This window comes from Cryptomeria japonica, chromosome 7 (genome assembly GCF_030272615.1).
Source record: "Cryptomeria japonica chromosome 7, Sugi_1.0, whole genome shotgun sequence".
NCBI classification, from domain to species: Eukaryota; Viridiplantae; Streptophyta; class Pinopsida; order Cupressales; family Cupressaceae; genus Cryptomeria; species Cryptomeria japonica.
This window is the reverse complement of record NC_081411.1, coordinates 185,459,461-185,481,807: the sequence shown is the minus strand read 5'-3', so window position 1 is coordinate 185,481,807 and position 22,347 is coordinate 185,459,461. Positions and strand designations below refer to the sequence as shown.

The window sequence follows — 22,347 nt, the reverse complement described above, 5'->3', positions numbered from 1 at the left end:
TCATGACTTTGACATACATTCTTTCCTTTTCTAGTAGATGAACCGGTAATAAAATGTTTAAAAGTAGATTTAGTAGATTTTGCCACACTATTGTCAAAACTATTTAACTCAAAGGTTGTAAGCTTACCAATCAAAGAGTCAACAATTACCTTATCCTTTGAAATGGATCTCAGTTCTTGGATTGCCAATAATCTAATACCATACTGAGGTTGAAGAGTTCTGAGCATTTTACTTACCACCACATCATCAACAATTTTACCACCAACACCTTTTATACCGCCAACAACTTCTTTAATTCTTTGACCATACTGTGCAATGTTTTCTCCTTCTTGCATTTTCATATCATCAAATTTTCCTTTCAATCTTTCCTCTTTTTCTCTTTGTACATGCTCATCTCCTCCATGAATTGTTTCTAATTTTTCCCAAACCTCATGTGCAATTTCCAATCATTGAACATCAATATTTTTAGAATCAGATAAAATACTTACAATAGCTTCAAGGGCTTGCATGTTCTCCTGCTAATATTTAAGTTCATCCGGTGTCAAGGCCGAAGTAGTAGGAGTCACATATGTTGTTTCAATATGTTTCTAGCATTGAGTTCCAAGACCTTTGAGATATATCTTCATTCCGTCTTTCCAGATTTTATCTATAGTTGTCCTTGTTGAATTTTAGATCCTCTTTCTTCATCATCTTGCCTTCCTCAGAATCTTTTCCTCAAGCGGTTAATCTTTTCTGGACATAGAGGACCACAAATTTGATACCAATTATTAATTCTATAAAGATCCAGTTAATTCTAAGAGGGGGCGGTGAATCAGTATTAAGACAATTTATAACTTCAAATCAAAATACCATTTACAATAGATCTGAAATCAATGAATCTATCCCTTTAGCAAATCTCATACACTTGTTACCCACTTATGCAATCTTATTACTCAAAATATTCACCAACTAGATATTTGATGGACACATACTCATACTGACTTATTATCAGATCAGAATACTTCATTTATCAATTCATTAACTTTACTGATAACCATTTACAGATCTCTGATAAACAACAGTAAACTTATCATAAGCGGTAATTAGAAATAATGCATGAAAACATAAACACTATGAAAAGACATTCCACACATGAACACCAAGATTTTTGATGTGGAAAACCAAATGGGAAAAACCACGGTGGGGATTGGTACCCACAATAATTTATGCTCTTTTGAAGTACACCCTGTTAGGAGCTTACAATACACCCAGTTAGGAGCAGACCCTATTAGGAGTCACCAGGTTAAGGGATTTACCTATTACTCCAGCTAGGAGCTTAATGATCTATTAGGATCAACTTGGTTAGAGGATTTAAACACTCTTTTGTGAGCTTCCCTATTAGGGGACTTAGATGGCAAAGGCATGTTAGGACCTACCCAGTTAAGGGATTTATGTTGTTGTAATTGTTAGAGAACAACAATGAAAAATGATCTGTTACTTTGGACTTTCAGCTTGCTAAATCAGATCCAGTTATGCTTCACAATTTGCAACACTCAAGAAGATCTCTATCTTTTCTGGGATGACTTAAATCATTCTCCTAATGCGACCAACACATGAAACATCAGTTGTGTCGCCCTAAATAGCCATAACAACTAAGTCGGTCATAAAACCTAATTACATCTTGAATTTACAATACAAATCATATCAGATCAATATCCAAATCATTACAATAAATTACAATGTAATATCAACCATTGATTATTCATAACCCATCATGGAAATATGATCTGTATCCTCAAAACACTCCACTAAGCATTTCGCTAATTCCCAAGAAATTCTTCCTTGAATTGTGCCAAAACAACAATTAAATCTTTCACATAGGTTGTGCCATGTTACCAACTTCATATAGACTCTCCGTCGATCGCTTTTATAATATAAATCATTACTGGTTGAGTGAATTCATCACTGGTCCTAAAACCCTAGCTCAACTCCATTAGAAATTCAAAACAGGCCTTCCGGTAATCAACATAGGATGCGGTTCGAGTCACATACACAAATCCGTCATAAAAGCTTATGTCTCAAACCACAAGTCTCCAACCATCACCAGTTTACCAATTCCATCAAAATATTTTCTTTTACCGGTTGAAGTTCTAATTCTCAATCCTGCCAGTAAACCCTGTCATACTTACAAAGTCTAAATCCGGTAGACCAAATTACTTATCCAACAAGTCAGACATCAAGGTTCATCTTTAACCATCATCAAAAATTAATTGACATAGGTTTCCATCAATGACAACACAAATAACTAATCATGTCATCATCATTCTTCTACCAATACAGTCATCAACTCATCTGCATCAATTATGCCAATCATGCCAACACGTGTGGTGGAATTTTTGTGGGTGAAACTAGAACGTCTAGGGTATTTTGGCTGGTTGCACCAGAGGAAAATCAAGTGGGACACTACCCTTTATTCTAATTGTTGTATGAAATCTAGGGCTAAGCCTGAATGTGGTTCTACTAAAAATATTTAGTTACAACCTTGAAATCATCTTATTGTATGACTTGGCAGTGGTAATTAAGGTTTGATAAAACTGCTTTTGTAGGTTTATGGATGTTTAGTTTCTTATTTTTATAAAAGTTTTGTTTGCATTCAAATCAGTCTTATAAGTTGAATGTTTGTTTATTATTGTAAGAAATTTTTGTGCCATTGCAACTAGAAAGCTTGTTAATGTGGAGTATCGCTTTCAGAATGTTGGAAACAAAATCTGTTTATAGATTCTAACTATAATTTACAATTTCCCCACTATATTTTTTATACTCTACTCCTAATTCAATTCTTCCTTATTCTGGTTATTATTATTATTTAAATATACATAGCCTCTACACAATTGGTTATGGAGCTTTTTATTTTCAATTTAAATTAGTTGATACAATTTATAATATGCCATCTAATTGAATTCAATATCAATTGTAAATTGATAAATCTAATTATTTTTATAATATAAGACATTATTTTTATATAAACCTCTTTTAGTAGATTTGATCTAACTTATTTATAATGAGGAGAAAATTTGTAGAAGATTTCAAGAATATTATAGGACTTGAACCACATTAAAAAGTAATTCAAAATTAATATCAATTAAAAAAAGTATAAAAAATTTCAAATTAAATTAATTAAAAATTAAAAATATATTTTATATTATATGGAACAATGTAATTTAATTATATGAAATAATATAATTTTTTTGTGTAAGAAGCATTCAAATTACTTCATGGGAAGTTAAATTTTTGTCTATTGGTAAACAAAATTCTCACTAATTTCACCTTCAAAACTGATCCTATTTGTCTGAAGAGTAGTGACAACCATGCCAATAGTTGCATAGATTGTTGTGAAACTACAATCTTCCTTTGCATTTGAGAGGAACAACTCCCTCGTATGATGGGGGGTACTTGATATTTGTGTGTACTTTTCACTTGAAATCACAAAAAGGAGACAAAAAAAATAAAAATGATAATAGATAACAAAAACCCTACTGGTAGACATACGAATACCAAATAGGACTTCATGATTGATAACAAATTACAGGGGTTTTAGCACAACATAAGTTTTTACTTGCAATGATGATGAAAGAAGGATGATGGATCTTAACATAGGAAGAGATGGGTAACTCTAGCACATACAAACCAAGATACCAAAGCTTGATCATGTTTCATTACATCAATTCGAATTATAAGAGTTCCAATAGATAACAAATAATTTGCACATAGACAAAAGATATCACTAATTTGAAATACAAAAAATCAATAATAATAACTCAAGAAGTATGTTTAGAACATATGAGCTAAATGCGTCATTTATTATTTCCATGAAATTATACAATCTCAAGAACTCGTCTGTACAAAGTGTAAATACAAAAGTCGTCAGACTATTTCTCTAAGAATTTCTCCATAGTCTCCCCTCTGTACGATTCCCCCCATTTACAATGCAAAAGTTATATTTATAGGCTCATCTTGATAACCAACTTGTAACCACTCAACATAACTACCTAGGTAACCACTTTGGATAACTACCTAACTGATCACTTAGGATAGCTACCTAAGATAGCCACTTAGGATAACTACCTAAGTTATTACTTCTACTAGCTACGTTTTTGGAGACAAGTTAAGATTTACATTAATTTTATATAAATTAATCCCAAAATCTAACTTGTAGTTACAATAAGTGAATTAAGTCACTTTTATAAAAAGATGATTTGAAACTTGACCTTGAAGAAAGACAATATTACTGATCTTGTTGAGGTAGTTTGCAATCTTCACTTTTTCTTCCTTTGATACTTTTTGAAGAGCTTCTTGGAACCAAGCATTGTCTGAACTTGTCCTCTTTGTTGCATAACAAAAACTAGTGAACATTTCACTTTTCATTTCAAATCCTACAACCTTTGACATAGTTTACATTCTTTGACTTTCCAACATGTGTAATGTCATTTCATCATAAATCTCAATAATTTTGCATCAACATACACATTAGAATAATTAGTTTGGAGAGATCTTCACTAAATAACAAATCCATATCCCTCAATACTTCTTTGAACCTAGGTGTGCACATTGTATTTGCAATGTAGTACGTAACTTTTGAAGCTTTCCTTATCTCACCCCTTGTTGGGTGAAACAGTATATCAATTGAATCGATTGACCATGGTGAAAACAAACCAACTTGTTATGAGTGAGGATGATGCCAATTGTTCAATGAACTCAATAAACTTCCCATCACTTGAAGTAATATCATTTTCATGGTTCATATTCACAATCATTGGCAATTTACTTATTGTTCTTTGTAGAATGTTATCCCGTCTCTCCAAGACTACTTGAACTCAAACTCATGAAATTCATATAATATTTGGAAATCAAGTATCCAAGTCTCGATACGAGTTCTTTTTTTTTTTTCCAAGAAGGGAAATGTTTTTACTATTGTAGAGGACAACACCATCACACCTAACAAAACCCTTTATGTCTGGCCTTCACATAGCATTTCAAATAGGAGCATCGCGAAATAACATACCACAAAGAAAAGTTTGAGTTTACAAAAAAAAATATATGTTCCTCTTTCTAACCGAGGAGCTAATCCGACTTCCATTTGGGCATGATTAAGGGGATTTTGGCATGGCTAATTTGACTCTGCATATGCCAATTGCATTTCCTTAAGAGTTTCTATGGCTTTTTCATGATCTCGTTCTGTAATCTTTGAAATTGAAAGTATACTATGAAATCACATTTCTTCGAACTCAAGTGTTTGTTTACACTCCCCCATTTTGCATGCCTATCAACCACAGCATTTCCAACCATTATATCTGATAAAAATCTCCCTGCCACTACGATCCGATGGACATCCATAACCTAATTCATCGCCTCGATTTCGTGCAGGTGGGGATGAGCTCTGGCTTTACAACAGCCAATAGAATTTGCTTGAAAGTTTATGAAGCCTTTTCAACGAATTTATTTAGTGTGACTACGATCTTGACGTTCCTTGAGATGATTTCTCTTTGAGGCATTCTGTGAAACATTCCCAATAAACCTGCATGCACATCGTGAATACCCTGTAATCACTTCAACTTGTGATTTTACTTTTCCGAGCATCCTATCAAATAGTTCATTTGTTTGGTATGATCTTCCACACTTCAACAATCATGCTAAATGGCCGATGCATTATGCGCTTTGTCAACATATAAAGATTCATACACAACTTTATCGGCCGCTTTAAACACTTTAAGAAGCTAGCAATATGGCCGCTTTCTAATCCACTTCATCCAATGGTCGAGATTCTTTCCTCGACTATTGATGTTTTGTGTGCATGGCCACCAAGCTCAAATCTATTTCACAATACATAAATATTCTTTATTTCATTTGAGTTACAAATATTCTAGAAACAAGTCAATAAATTCTCTCACTTATTGTCTTGTTGGTCTCTTCTATTTATTGATTATGTTTCAAATGTTCAAAAGATCTTAAGAGATTACATTGTAAACTTTTTTCTACCTCGATTTTGAATTGAAATCAAAACAAACAATAGGAAACAGACATGTGTTACATCAATTTCTATGACCATTTGAATGATTCACCTTCGAGTTAAGATATCATCTTGAAAACTTTGATGCAAACATTAATGTCTACACTATACAAAAAATTCAAACATGAAAAGGTAAAATATTTTCGAGTTTAAAATGAGGCCTAACACTATCTTATAAAAAAATTGTTTTGATTTTACCTATAAAACTAATAAATATAGTTTCAAGGATATTATTTTGTTGTACTGTTTCAAATAATTTGTATGATTTAGAAATGTTTTAATAATCAGTGCATAGGATTATAATATATAGTTTCAAGGACGTACATCATACTCACAACAAAGTTTTCTAAATAGAGAACTAAATGGGAAAGCAAACTAAAACTTATTTGATATTGTAACATCGTAAATTTTCATTGGGCCAACTTACACCTCATGTTTGTGCCCCTACTTTAGCGTGTCTCGCTCTCATCTCCTATCTAGGTCCGTTCAGTGCCTTAATTCTATTTCTGATGCCATGCACACTTACCAACAGATTTCTTGGAGGGATATCCTTCTCCTTGGGGCTTATTGAGGTCCTTTACTTTAGTTAGAACCTATTTTAAAATGTGAGTTGAGCCCTATCTCTCTGGCGGGAAATGAAATTGATGGCTCAACATGACTGTTGGAGGTCGACCTAATCGATAAATGACCTAGATATCCATATATAAAGACTTCAATCAATTTTTTTCAATCTAAGTCTTCATCTCCAAGTAATTAAGCATCCCACATCCATGAAGCATTCATCATTAAACATTTTTTTAGAGATTTTCAAGGCTGCATATTCTTCATTCATCTATTGTGGAGCAAAATTACATCAATCATATCCAAGAATGTGTGTGATTAGGGTATTGTCATGTTCATTCCATTTCATACAACATATGCGATTACATTCAAGAAGAAAAACATCATCATTAAGGATTGCAGATCTGAGGTATATATTTCTATTATTTATTTCATTATTTGTGATATTTCGTTCAAGGTTAATTCCTAAACTAGGGTTTGACTTAGGCAAGCCCCTAATCCTAACAATTCCCCCCTTCTTTTTGTGTGTAGAAAATAAGTATGGAGCTACAATCTTCAAGATCAACATTATTTATAGAGATGAATAGGTTCCCTTTTGGACAACAAAAAGTGCGGAGGACCAAAGTGACCAACATTCTGGTCCTGACAAATGAAGAACTCCTTTTGGGAATAAGTCTGAATACTCTTATATTACTTAGATCCAGGTTTGTGGTTCTATTTTATGATTGTAGCTCACTGTTCATGTTGGCATATGCACACTCCAATGAGACATTGTATGTGATTGAAGGTTTTGTCATTGATGGCAACCTTGCAATCCTATGGCACCGACAAGGCAATATACAAGCAAGGCATTACATCGGCAAGTTAGTGCACTAGCATCAGCAGATCACACTCTACGCTAGCACTTAGGACACCGGCACCGGCACCGGCATAGAGAAAGGAAGTATACCGGCATAGAGGCCGATAGGATTTTGTTATATTATATTTTGTTTATTATTGTAAAACTTGGTAAGATGACTTGGCATGTTGTAAAATGACTCTTATATATAAAAGAGATCATTGTAGATATTTTGTAATGAAGTAAGGAAGTGAAGAAAGTGATGTATGCAAAATATAAGTTAAGGGTTTATGTAAGAAGTAGAGTAGTAACCGGTACTGAATTAGGCATTATAGATGCTATTGTAAAGCAGTATAAGATATTGGAATTGTACAATCCACATTGTAAGTCAGTGAGGCTTTCCATTGAGCAGTGAGCTCTAGGCAGTTGGCCTTCCTGCATGTGTAGGCCCCTCTTGTAAGTAATATTCTCTTATTGGCCAGTAAGTGGATATTGTGGGTCACAAATCCCATTGAGGTTTTTCCCACACTAGGTTTCCTCGTTAAATCTTTGTGTTATGGTGTGCTTTTCATGTGGATGTTCTTAATTCTATTTATTGCATTCTTTCTTGCATACCAGTACACTGTTATAATATGTTCTGCATGTTTTAAGTTAAGAAATTCTGTACACCGGTTAGATTCTGATTCACCCCCCCCTCTCAGTATCTGTGGGAATCCTAACAATTGGTATCAAAGCTTGATCCTCTATTTTTAGAAGCCTAATAGCTTGAGGAAGATCTTGACACCGATAAAGATGGAAAATCTAATGAAGCAACTTGAAGGAGCTCTTTTCAGACTATGATACAGAAAAATTGAAAAATATCAAACTAGAAGATGATTTAAGGGTAGCTCAGGATATCATTCAGGCACTTCAAAAAAATCTTATTGTTGCAAGAAATAAGAGAAGATAACTTTGTGAAAAGATGCAAAATGAGAATGATGAAAATGAATCACTTAATGATCAGATAAGCAAGCTGAAACAAGAGAACATGACAACAAAGAATGAGATGCAGGATATGACTATGAGATTTTGTAAAGAGATTGAGGATAGGAAGAAGAATGAAGAAGAATTGACCAGAAGACTAAGTGATGCAGCAAATGAGAACACAAGACTTAGCTATGAAAATGACATGTTGAAGACAGATCTGATGCACACTCAAAATGACTCCAATGAACTGATGAGACAGAAAGAGGTCTTAGAAAGAGAACTAGAAACTACAAATCAACATAAGGAAAAATTCAAGAAAAGCTCAGAGGAACTTGGCACCTTGTTGAAGAATCAAAAACCTAAAGGTGACACTTCTAGAATTGGCTTTGAAGTTGGTGAAAGCTCCGGTACTGCAAATACTCATGATCACAGAAAACCAATAAGACAACCTAATGCTTATAAATTCAATGGAAAATGCTTTAACTGTAATAAGTATGGTCATAGAGAAAATGAATGTAGATCTAGAAATTATCAGAATATCAACACACCCATTGGTCAATGTTCAAAATGCAACAAAGTTGGTCACAACTCTAAAAATTGCAAAATGAATGTGAGATGTTATGTTTGTGGAAGACTTGGACATTTATCTAATTAATGCAGAACACAAACTAGCATAGGTTATGGGAAAGCTATTCAGAAGAATAATGTAACTTGTTATGCATGTAACAAGATTAGGCATATTGCTAAATTCTGTAGAAGTAAAGGATCACCGGTAGAAAACAAAAGTTCTAGCTTGAAAGGTAAAGAAAAAGCTGAAGAGGTTAAGCAAGAATTCTCAAAACAATGGATTAGAAAAGCTGATCTAAATATTGGGAATACTCCTCCACCGGTAGAACCAATCAATGCTTCACCAGCAGGATAGAGTGATGCTTCACCGACAGGGCAGAGTCGTGCTCCACCAGCAGGAAGTTCTTCATCTAATTGAAGAAAGTTTCCTTGAGGGTTTGGCAATCTAATGACCACATGTGCTATCATTCCCTCGGTTAGAGATAAGAAGTTGAAAATTACTTATTACCGGCAGACAATGTTAAGTGAATACTTAACTGGCATACATTTAATGTGGTAGATGATGAAAAGACACTATAAATTTGAGGTTTTGGCTCCATTTCATTTCACTGAGATTTCAAACCTATGAAGAGCACGAAGATTCTGAGCTAAGGCATTTCGAGCAAAAGGCAAGAACACTTCAAGCAATCATCCATCCTAAAGGCAGTAAAAGGTATTTTATCATGGCATCCACCTCTGCAATTGAATATATAGCAAACCCTACTATTGGAGAAGTTATAAAATGACTTAGGCCCATATTTCAATTAGTTCCTGAGGTAGCAAAGAAAGATGATACCTTAGGTTCTTTTTCTCAAATTCCTAAGGGAGTTGTTTATGCTGAAGACCCCAGAATTTACATTGATTGTAACATTGAGGAACTAGGAGATGAAGAGATTAAAACCATGTTTAAAACTGTCGTATGTGATGAATCCGACAATGTAAAAGATGAACATAAGATCATTGAAACCCTAGGATTTACAGAGATCCTTAGCATTCTTGAATTCCCCAAGGATGTGATTAGGATAGTCTTAAGCAGGGTACATGGTGAATTTTTCTGGCTAGATGCAATTCACAAAATCACTAAGAAAGTTGTGAAAGCTGTCACAGGGTTACCAACCACTGGTAAAAGGCTAGACAAAACTAAGAAGGTTTCCAATGACCTAGTTATAAACCTAACTGGTGCAACATCTGACAAAAGGTCCTTAAGAGTCAATGATGTAACAGATATTAATGTGAGATTTATCAGCATGATATTAGGATATAAAGCTACTCATTCAAATAGACTCAATTCAGTTTCAAGTTTATGCATTAAGAGTGCTTATGATATGGTCACAGATAATGCAAAGATTGATGTATGTGAGTGGTTGAAGGATGAATTAATTGACAACTTAGGCAAGATTAAAAAGGACAAGAAAGGAACTTTTAAATTTGGAAATCTGTTAGTATGTCTGATGCTACATATAACCAAACAGGTTCCCGGTATAGGCTACGAAGAACTTGGATATGATATACCTGTAGGTAAATAGCTAATAGAACTATTCAATAATATGGGAGAAGACAAAGAAAACAATATCCATGATTTCTTTCAAGCACTAAAGGCCAAAATGAAGTAAAGAACCAGGTTATCACAAAAGATTGTTGACAAATATAAGGATGAAATATGCTTTGTAATCAAGAAGGATGAGATCTGGATGGAAGCAGTCATCCCTAGAACAGTTTGGGTAGCAAAGATGGGCTATGAAACAGATGATCATATAATTGAAACTTATGCTAAAGCACTTCTAGAAGCCCCTAAAGAACCTAAGGAAGAAATATATGGTAGTGCAGAAACTATTGAAAGCCAAATACAATCTAAGAAAAGAGTGAAAAAAGTCAAGGAAGTTGTAAGGAAAGGTTCTAGGCAAGAAAAGGAGATCGAGGACAGAGTAATGGAACAAACTGGTATAACAGAGGATGAGTTAGCAGCTCCACAACTTGAAACTCACCTATCATCGGTAGGTACATCTTTAGAGAATGGCATGCCTGCAACTTTCAAGAGAGTTGTAAGAAAAAGCGATCCCTCACTAGAAACCACACCCTCTCCTAGGAGGACAAGACAAAAACAACAAGCAGTGAGATCTCTGGTAAGAAAGGCTACACCAAAGAAGAAGAAACTAACACCCAAGAAGAAGAAGAGGACAAATAAGGACTTGGTCCCTCTTGACATACTATTGAATGAAATTACAGAGGAAGGGAAACTGAAAAATATAGAGAAACTATATGACACTCTGACAGTTGATGAAAAAGAACAAGTTGAAAATAGTGTTATATTGTATATGGATATGTATAAGAAATTTTTGATGGAAGTAGTAGATGAAGTACCAGATGAACTATTTAAGAGACTGGAAGCAAGAAGACAAGCAGTAGTAGAACTTGACAGGAAAATAAAGATAGAAAAGCTACTTGTTGTATATCTAGTGAATTCCCCCAAAGAAATTGATAACTTAATTGCTCAAGCCAACCGGTTAGTATTTTCTACTACACACCGACACATTGCTTTAATGGTTGGAAGAGTTAATGAGGTGACTGAGGATACAGAAAATGCATGGGACATTTTCCTAGTGGAAAAAGAAAAACAAGATGAATACATGAGTCACAAACCTATAAAGGTATATCAAAAAGAAAGGGACAAGGGTAAAGGTAAAGTTGGTGGACCACCCAGTATCAAGGTTAAAGACAACTTACCCCCACCTCCTTTTATTACTCCACCGGTAAAAACTACAACTACAAAAGATCAACCGACAATTGAAAGTATGGATGTAGAGGATGTCAATCCTAATCCTGAAGTCTTATATACTGTGGATGTTGATACTCAAAAGATCAACATTGTGGTAGACAAAGATACAACTGATAAGACTGAAATGGCTAGGTAGCCTCTGGTAGCTGAGCAAACTGATAACACACAGGAGAAACTGACAGATGACAAAGAGAAAAAGGTAGAAACTCAAACTCAAACTGAGACAATGTAACAAATAGAGAAACAAATAGAGAAAAAGGCTCCTAAACAAGAACATCAACAGGAACAGGAACAGGTTCATAAGGAAATAGTGCCACCGACAACTGGAGAAGTAGAAAAACCATTGCTTAGGGAAATGCAAACACAAATAGACCTACAAGAGGTCAATACAAGATTGGTTACTTCCACCGGTAGTATTCAAAATGCAGGTTCATCATCAGGATACAAATCAACTAATGTGATTGAGGTACTATTGGATTCAATTAAAAAGATAATAGACTGCAGCTCACAAGCTTATAAGGCAATAGATGACACAATACCAATTTTGAAGGTAATTGCTCTTAACTATAATATAGACAATAAAGATTCTTTAGAACAACTTGATACCTTGTGTAAATATATCACAAAAAACATTGAGAAAATAAAGGAAGAGACATTGAAGGACAAAGTAGAAATTGAAAAGCAAAGATTCTTTGATGAGCAGATAAAGAAATGTACTAGAGATTTTGACACACTTCTGTCGGAACTATGTAATTTATTGAAAGAATACAAAACTCTGTACAAAGACACCTGTAAGACAAACTTTTTGACTATAGATATTGATAAGAAGATGACCAAGGTACAGGATGAAATCAACAAACTTGCAGATAATTTTCTTAACTCACCTGATACATTATGATTTTTGAATAGAAGATAACAAATTTTGAGGAAGAATTACTTAAATTGGAAAGTGAAAAAGAGAGAATAGTGAATAAGGCAAAGCATCTGAGATTAAAACTAAGTCCAAGGTTGGACTATCTAGCATCATTGTGGAAGGAAGTATCTGAGGCACTAATACAGGGACAGAAAATACCGGTAGAGCATTTGCAGCATCTCATTGGTACAGTTCAGAGAACAGAGACAACAATAAGAGATAGTAAAAAGTTTATGGAGAGTATAAACTTGATTTTGGCAGATCTATTTCAAATTGTAACTACCAAGTTACAAGGTTGAAACTAAAAACTCTACTGACATCTTGACAACCTTTGTCATTGATGCCAAAGGGGAGTAGTGGGATAAGAAAATTCAACATAACAGGAATCATATGCTCAGGGGGAGCACACACATTTTTGGTAACATTTTTGGACTTCACATTTTTGGATAAACTTTTGAAATTTCTAATGAGTGTTGCCATCAATGCCAAAGGGGGAGATTGTTGGCATATGAACACTCCAATGAGACATTATATGTGATTGAAGGTTTTGTCATTGATGGCAACCTTGTAATCCTATGTCACCGGCAAGGCATTATACTGGCAAGGCATTACACCGGCAAGTTAGTGCACTGGCTTCAGTAGATCACACTCTACACTAGCACTCAAGACACCAGCACCGACACAGAGAAAGGAAGTATATCGGCATAGAGGCCGATAGGATTTTGTTATATTATATTTTGTTTATTATAGTAAAACTTGGTAAGTCGACTTGGCATGTTGTAAAATGACTCATATATATAAAAGAGATCATTGTAGACATTTTGTAATGAAGTAAAGAAGTGAAGAAAGTGATGTATGCGAAATATTAAGGCAGACCTATTATACGAAATATAGGTTAAGGGTTTATGTAAGAATCAAAGCAGCAACCAGTACTAGATCAGGCATTATAGATGCTATTGTAAAGCAGTACAAGATATTGGATTTGTACAATCCACATTGTAAGTCAGTGAGACTTCCCATTGAGCAGTGAGCTCTAGGCAGTTGGCCTTCCTGCATGTGCAGGCCCCTCTTGTAAGTAATATTCTCTTATTGGCAAATAAGTGGATATTGTGGGTCACAAATCCCACTGAGGTTTTTCCCACACCGGGTTTCCTCGTTAAATCCTTGTGTTATGGTGTGCTTTTCATGTGGATGTTCTTAATTCTATTTATTTCATTATTTCTTGCATACTGGTACAATGTTATAATATGTTCTGCATGTTTTAAGTTAATAAATTTTGTACACTGGTTAAATACTGATTCACCCCCCCCTCTCAGTATCTATGGGAATCCTAACAGTTCATACATAATCATTTCAATTTCAACACATTTAGCCTAGTTTCATCATTTCAACAATTCAACTTAAAAGAGGGCAATCAATTCAAATCCAATGAATCCAATAAGAATTCTTAGCCCTATCGTTGCTAATTTGATGCTAGATCTATTGGGTTCTCCCTTATTTAATGTAATTGGTATCCAAGGAAAATTAGTGGTCTTCTCCCTTCTTGTGGAGGAAACCCTAATTTTCACCATTACAAATATCTAATCTTTTAACTAAGAAACCTCTAAGATTCTTGTTAATATTCTAGCTAGCTACCAAGAGTTATTTAATTTGTTTATCTCTTCCTCTTCATTAAGAACTAAATTATCTTTCAAAGATTTTATTTTGTTACATATTAAAAATTATATTTTTTCCAAAGGCCTCATAAATACACCAATCATGCTCTTGTTTTTGTAATAGTACATCAAATCACTCTCTCTTGATTAGGTATTTTATCTTAGAAAAGAATGTTAATTTTTTATATGTTTTGATCTACCATAACAAATGAAAAGATAGGAAAATGGGACCCTATCCTATCGTCATAAACTAAGATCCATGAACCTTTTCTTAGTAGAAAGTCCTATTAACAAGACATCTTGTTAACCTCAATAGGTCCATAGTTAGTTGTATCACTCAACACAACAAGATAACCTACTCCATAGAGGATGTCAACATCCACAACATCTCATTTATCCATAGGAGCCCACAAGTTCCCATAAACACAACAAAGAAGAACAAGAGAACTAAACACCTAGAAAAGAACTACCTCCATAGGGCCTTTGAGAAGAGATGAACCTTTAGAGCACTTAGAACCCATCAACATCAGGATATGGGCACTGAAAAAAATTCTTTGGACCCTTTTCAAACAAGTAGAACATAAGTGATAGATCATCACCAGGGAGATAATAAAGCCTTAGTAGGAACCAAGCAACTCTTGCAACAACCAAAGTAGGGATCACAAACCACAATGGGGGCCAAAATAGGCAAGCAACTTGACCATCACTTGTATAGGCCACACAACCCCATGGGGAAAGGTAATGCATAACCAAGAAACTGCTAAAAAAGGACACAACATGTGCCACCCACTAGCAACCATTGTCAAATAAACACTCTACAAGATTCCATAGATGAAGGCAAAAAACTACATCAAGGGTAAGAAATAGAGTCACCAAAAGAGGGGAGAGAGCTCCATCCCTATACAACCTATCAAACAAGAAGGGCAAGAAGGGGATAGGAACAATAATAGATAGCTCTCAGTAGACCTTGCCATTGAGCCCCAAAGGAAGAGGGCTCGAATAAAACCAAAAGAGAATCTCCATAATAGGATGGGGCTTTAGAGGTCCAACACACCTATGTGTCAAGGCAGAAGCCAAAAAAGGAGCAACAATATAGCCCCTACACTAGAATAATAGGGAGCCAACAAACCCCAAAGCAACACCTAAACCCCCACAAAAAAAATGATAGTTGACAAAAGGTTTTCCCTATCAACAAAAAAAAAACACAAAGCCCCCAACTAGGTTGAGAGGTAAAACACCCAACCATAAATAGAAAATTTGAAAGGCTATTCCATTGCAAACCCTAGGGGAAAAAACATTTCTAAAGAAAACTCCACAACCCACTAGGAAAAAAACCCAAATTCATCTGGGTGACTATCACCTTCATGCCTAACATGCTTAATAGTTCTAACAACTAACTACTCCATCAAACATCTTAATAGTTCTAACTACTAACTACTAGGTACATGCCTAACATGCTTAATAGTTCTAATTACTCCATCAAACATCTTGATTATTACCTCTCCTTCACCAACAACGTCACATGGGTTGTCATTTTCCATGTAGACCATACCACCATCATAAGACTGATAAGTAGAAAACCAATCTTTGTGTGGTCTCATATGAAAGGAAGCACCAGAATCAAGAATCCAAACATGAAGTAAAGAACTTCTCAAATTAGCAGTTAATACCTCTCCATCTTCCAATGGTGTCTGAACTTCAATAGTGGTTGCCTCAGATGTTGGTGTACTAGGATTATCCTTGGTTTCTTTAGCAGTGTGCAATCCTTCTTGACATGTCCATTCTTGCCATAGTTCCAGCATTTCACCCTTTTCCGCCCCTTTGATTTGGACTTGGTTCGTCCACACTCAGTATTTGTTCTTTCTAGAGTTCTGCCAGTTGCAACAAGGGCTTCATTAGAAGAAGATCCCTAAGATGTCTTCTGCCTTGAATCTTCAGAGATTAAAGCAACCACCACATCCTCAAAGACCAACTTCCCACTAGGTGCAGAATTACTGAGAGCAATAAACAACTGATCCCAATTATCTAGCAAGGAGAAAAGTAATATTACTGCCTTATCTTCTTCATCGATTTTCACACCCACTGAAGCCAACTTGCTTGTGAGTGTGTTGAAATCATTTGGATGATCTATGACAGATGAATTGTCGCACATCCTCAAATTATACAACTATCTCCTTAGAAGAATTTTGTTTGCTAATGACTTCATCTCATACAACTTTGCAAGCTTATTCCACAAGTCAAGAGAAAATTTCTCCTCTGCAACATTGAACAAAAATGAATCTACTAGAGATAATTGGATTGTTTCTCTATCCATGCTATCTATGGTATTTCAATCTCTCATGCTCATATTTGCAGGTTTTGATGATACTCCTTTAAGAGCTCTGTCACATCCATCCTTCACCAACAAAGCTTGAATCTTAAGCTTCCATAGAGCGAAATTTGAACCATCAAACTTATGTACCTCAAATTTGGTAACACTATTTCCAGCCATTGCTCACTTCTAAAACAAACAACTTCTACACAAATAACATATGCTTTGATACCAATTGTGAGAAAATAACAAGTGCAAAATTTTTTCAAAGAAGAACAATAGCATATAACATAGATTTACGTGGAAAAACTTGGTAAAAATATACCAGTAAAAAACCACGGGCAAATTTTATCTTTCGTATTGATTCTCAGGAATTATAGAGTTACAACAATCTCAAAACTGGAAATCAAAACATGACTTCGACCAACCTAAAACAACTAAGTTGCAGAGTCATACTTGAAGACAACTTACTAAATATAGTAAGTATGACTCACACAAATACATGTAAAACACATGTCGAAATTACTATTTATAGAAAGTTTATTAACAAAACTTTCTATTTATAGTAAGTCTCAAAGAATTTTGCTCCTCCCGGCAAGACGCCTTCGGCGTGTCACCTAACGGCGAGCACTTAGCGGCACACTAGTGGACAATCCATGATGACGCAACCATTGCTAGCTAAGATAGCCATGATGACTCAACCACTACTAGCTAAGAGTCCAATTTGGACTTCACATTCCAACATAAACAACTTCGAATATACTGTTTAAAACCAAAAACTTGGAATATACTATTTAAACCAAAATAAATTATTTTCTCATCCATATTTTGGATCAACTCCATTCTTCTCCTTTCAAGTTCCAACAACTCTCAGGATGGTGAAGTCAACTGCATTAAATTTGGAACATTACAGTGATTTAAATTAACTGTAATCTTCTTCCCAAAGAATGTAAGCTTATAGAGTTGAATCTAGGAGGCAATGATATGGAAAATCTATCACTGAGCTCTGCCGAATTGCATGCTGTGGAGAAAATAGTTATAAGAAAGTGTAGCAAATTGCTAATTTGCCTAAAAGTTTTGGAAATCTCAAATGTTTGAAGATATTGGATCTCAGCCACTGTGAAGAATTGACAGAGTTGCCATCGAATTTTGGATGGATGAGCAACCTGGAGAAAGTCAACTTGTCCTTCTGCAGGAAGCTAAAACATCTTCCCGATAGTATGAATTTGCTAACCTGCGTGAAGGAAATTGATTTGTCATATTGCAGAAGCATTGAAAAGCTTCCTAAGAGCTTTTCTGAACTTTGAACATTGCGGGTGTTGAATTTAAGATCGTGCACTCATTTGTTGGATCTGCCTGAAGAGTACCAAGAATTATCTCTGGAGAAGCTTAATGTTGAGTCATGCAAGCGACTAAAAGATCTTCCAAAAAATGTCGGACAAAAACGTTTGGTGCAGAAGACTGTGTCCTTGAGTTGGTGCTCCACTATAGCAGAAATATCAGAAGGATTCATCCGGCACATCAAAACTCATGTGGTAAAGCTCATTTTAATGGATTGCATCGGCCTGATCTCGCTGCCAGATAATATTTTCATGGTTATAGAAGCCTTCTAAGCCTGCCAAAGCAAATGCACAAACTCCAGTATCTAGAAAAGTTAAATCTGAGTTCATATGACAAATTGGATGAGGCATCTATTCGACTGAGCCGGCTCCCAGCGTTAAAAGAATTGATCATGTCGAACTGTAAAGTACTGAAGGGAAACTGTTTAAGAAGTCTTAGTAACATACAGAGCCTGACATTCATAGACATTCATGACAGCCCAAATCTGCAGAATACATGGAATCAAATGAAGAGTGAGGACAAAACTTTTCACTTCACAGCTTCAACAGGAGGGCCTCGTATCATGCCTCGTTCTATACCTTCTTCTGAATCCCACGTAAGCTTTTTGTCAAAAAAAATTTAACTGTATTTCTCCTATTGTCTGTAATGTTTCACTTGTAATGCATTTGTGCTTGCTTCTGCTCTTATACTGTATTCTTAACTTTTCATGCTCGAACTGATATAAGACCTCTTTAATTAGGGTAGATGTACATAGGTGGTATTGATCGAGCATAAAAACCACATTTAAAACTACTTTTAACATGGTTTTGCAAATTTAGATAGTTAAAACGAATGCTACATGACATTATAAATCATATATGATTTCCCTTCTATCGCTGTTCTTCCAAGTTATTTCTACTTATCAGGCGACCATTGAAATTTGAAACATATATCAATACATCCACTAATAACAGTAAAAAAATGTTTCTAGAAACATATGAGGATTAACTATGGAAGAATGTTGACCTTTGTCATGTTGCAGAAGTCGCGGATTGACAAAGAGATAGAGCGGGGAACCTTAGATTTCTTCGACAACAAATGGTATTTTATGGACGTCAGTGGAGGAGTTTTCTATCCATCTGATATCTAGGTAGGGAATACTGTCGTTATTATATTTGACAAGAATTATCAGGAGGAAGACCGGCAAGCGCTGATAAGAATACTAGCTGATCTCCAAGCAACATCCAATAGCATGCAGGTAATTTATATTGGCAAATTTTGCAGTTCATTGGCAACAGAACTGGTGGGTAAGTATCGTTTTTGTAGTGGTGATAACTATGAAGCTCAAGTGTTCTTTGAAAAACTTTTTGGGCATGGATCAGTCTTTCGATCATGCTATGATCTCTAGTGAAGTCATGGGCAATGGAGAATTGAAATCCTTTTCAGACTGGACAATTATAACAAAAGACAGTTTAAAGGCCATGATCGGGGATGTCCTAGAAACACAGTACCTCCGTTTGAAGGAACTTTCTGAGGTTAATGCTAAGGATAATGAGAAGTCCAATACAAAATTGCTTCAAGCTTTGTTGCTCACAAAGGACATCAACTTCCTTATCACTAGCACGGCTCAGGTATTACTGCTTTCAGCTCAATACGTACGTTCTGAACATTAGTTCACTAATTAGAATTTTCACAATATAAGTTTTATATAAGGAATCGTATTCGTGAAATTTGTTTGGCAGGTGGAAATCAATTCCTCCATCGTTACCCATGTTGTCAAGTTGCAAGATATTTCCCAAAGTACTTGACTTGGTTGCTAGGGTTGATTTGCTTAAGTGTTGGAGTCGGAGTTAGATGAGACCTGCATGATTAAGCTGTATTAAGTGATCAAGTCACCAAGATCTCAATTGTAAACATGACTAGGTTGTAGGGTTTTATTGTAGCATAGATCAAGATTGAGGTATGGTGGTCAAGAATTACCTTCCAATGTCCAAAAGACATCAAAATGATGAAGAATGAAGGCGATGAACTCATAGAAGTTTGGAGGAGATAATTTGACTAAGTTAAAATTTTGTTTAAGTCATGGTCATGATACTAGCTTGCTCATCAAGAGCAATTTGTGCAAATGAACCCTAGAAATGTGCCCATGCTAGAGAAGCAAGAATTCCAATAAAACCTAAGGCAATGCTAGTAAGGGGTCAAAATTAAAGAATTAGGGTACAAAAAACAAAATTTGGCTAAGTCGAGATGTTGCTCAAGGACGATCTAAATCATGGAGTGTAAATCAGTCATGAAACATGAGAATGGATAGGTCTTGACCCAAGCAACGTAAGTCCCCCTTGTGATTCCAGCAGATATCACATCACAATCATTGAGTCTATCTACAATATAAAGTCAAGACCTAACTATTGGAATCTTGGAGTCATCCCATTTGATCACATAGTTTAGCACTTGGGAGGATTTTGTTCAAGAGGATAGAATACTTAGTATTTTATTTTGTGTTGCATAGTGCATAAAAAACACATCAACATAAACCATTGAAAGGTTTGGTTAAAGCCTTCGAATCACAATCTCTACGAGAAGCTATCAAGAGTGCGTAGAATTTGGAAACTTTAGTATCCAAGAACATAATTCATAAGGCACCACTTTTAGAGCAACCAAAGAAGCCTATCAATGTACTATTTTATTTACCTTGGATATGTTTTATCCTTAGTGTGATACTCCACTATTAAAAGGCTTAATTAGGTAATATTTTTACTTAGGTAGAATAAGATAATGAGTTGCACATTCTCTTTCTTTGATTGAGATTCTACTTTTTCCTTGTCACAAATTTGGAAACTTGGATAAGCAATTTCCTTTTTTGGTTTTCTACCTCTTCATGATCCTCATGGATTTGGAATCTTGGAAGCTATATATTGTAGGTTTTTCCTCGATTAACATATCAAAAGAAACTATTGTGAGCTTTCATATCTTAACATACCAAGGGCTTAAGTTTGGGGATGATAGGGGGATGACAAAGGGGGCGAGGTGGGATGCAAATATATATACAACTTAAAAAATTAATTATAAAAGGATGTGTATAGAATAAGTATAACAACTGTAAATAAAACTTTGCCACATTATGTAAATTTTACAATAAACATTAAAAATATGTCAATGATTGCAGAAAGAAGGTTTTGTAGAAAAGTGGCTAATAATTAAAGCCTGATGAAAGCATAAATCCATTATTGTACATTATGAAATGTCATCATGCAAACAAACTATTATTTGATCTGAGACAACAAGTTAATTTTGCATATAGTGTATATGATAGAAAGAGAGCTAATACAAGTGCAATGCTTATACTGTACAAAAACTAGTTGAAGAAATTTGATATCAACTTTCTCTCTTTTCCATCATTCTCATTGAATTGTTCTACCCCATGAATAGGCAAAGAGCCCTTAATGTCTCCAACACCAAGAGCCATGACATACAGACCAATGTAGAGTATTATAGTTTGTCCACCTTCCACCTACTTGCAAATCCCAGCTTTGTATGCACTTCCCATGTCACATGCCAAAGGCTTTAGTGAAGGAAAATATGCTTGTACTATTAACAACACCCAACCCTACATATTTCATGAACATCAAAATCTAAACAAGTCGGGAAGAATTTTTGTAAACTCTGGAAATAACGGTATTGCAAGTTGAATTCCACTGTCATTTCTGAGCATAAAACAATAGGTTCTATGTTATCACATTCTTTTATTTGTTCAAGGCTGATTAATTAGAACAAAAACATAGGTTCTATATGATCCTAGTTTTCTATTGTATAGAATAGATTGCTTATTGTTGTTTATTTTCTTGGTCCTTAGAGCTTAGTTTACATATTTGCATGCTAGCGGGAAAGGTTTAAACATGGGATGTCAGACGGCTGTTCGCTCAAATTATTGAAATTATTCATCTTATAAGTGAAATCCATTGTTTGCTTTTGGATAGTTTTGTAATGACGTTAGTAAATTATTTGATTGCTTTGAAGGGTTCCTCTGGAGACGAGGAGTTCCGCTGGTTTGTTTGCCATTTTTGCCTATTCATAACAATGTGCAAAAGTTATGTCTATGCTTAGCACTGATACTGTTCTAATATTATATAACCTCCTACTGGTCACTCCCTTCTTTTGCATTCCTTTGATCACAAGGAGTGAGCGTTCTTCTATCTCTAGTCCCCTAATGCCAAAGTGGAGGGCTAAAGCTTAATAATGTGAAGGGCTTTACATTCACTGTCCATAATGAGTCCTCCACTTCCTGCAATACCTAGGTTGTCCTTTGGAGCAATGTCAAAATTGAATTTGAATCTTCCTTTGTGTTGTGGAACACA

At 35.1% G+C, this 22,347-nt stretch overlaps 1 protein-coding gene across 1 annotated transcript in view; it reads left to right on the top strand.

The window, feature by feature from the left end:
- LOC131856561 (uncharacterized) overlaps nt 1-22,347 on the top strand; it is a 60,182-nt gene that overhangs the window by 12,114 nt on the left and 25,721 nt on the right. The window contains exons 7-10 of the mRNA XM_059208400.1: nt 18,003-18,207; nt 18,315-18,608; nt 19,035-19,106; nt 19,291-19,623. Of these exons, the coding sequence (XP_059064383.1) occupies nt 18,003-18,207; nt 18,315-18,608; nt 19,035-19,106; nt 19,291-19,623 (904 nt within the window). The remainder of the gene's footprint in view (nt 1-18,002; nt 18,208-18,314; nt 18,609-19,034; nt 19,107-19,290; nt 19,624-22,347) is intronic.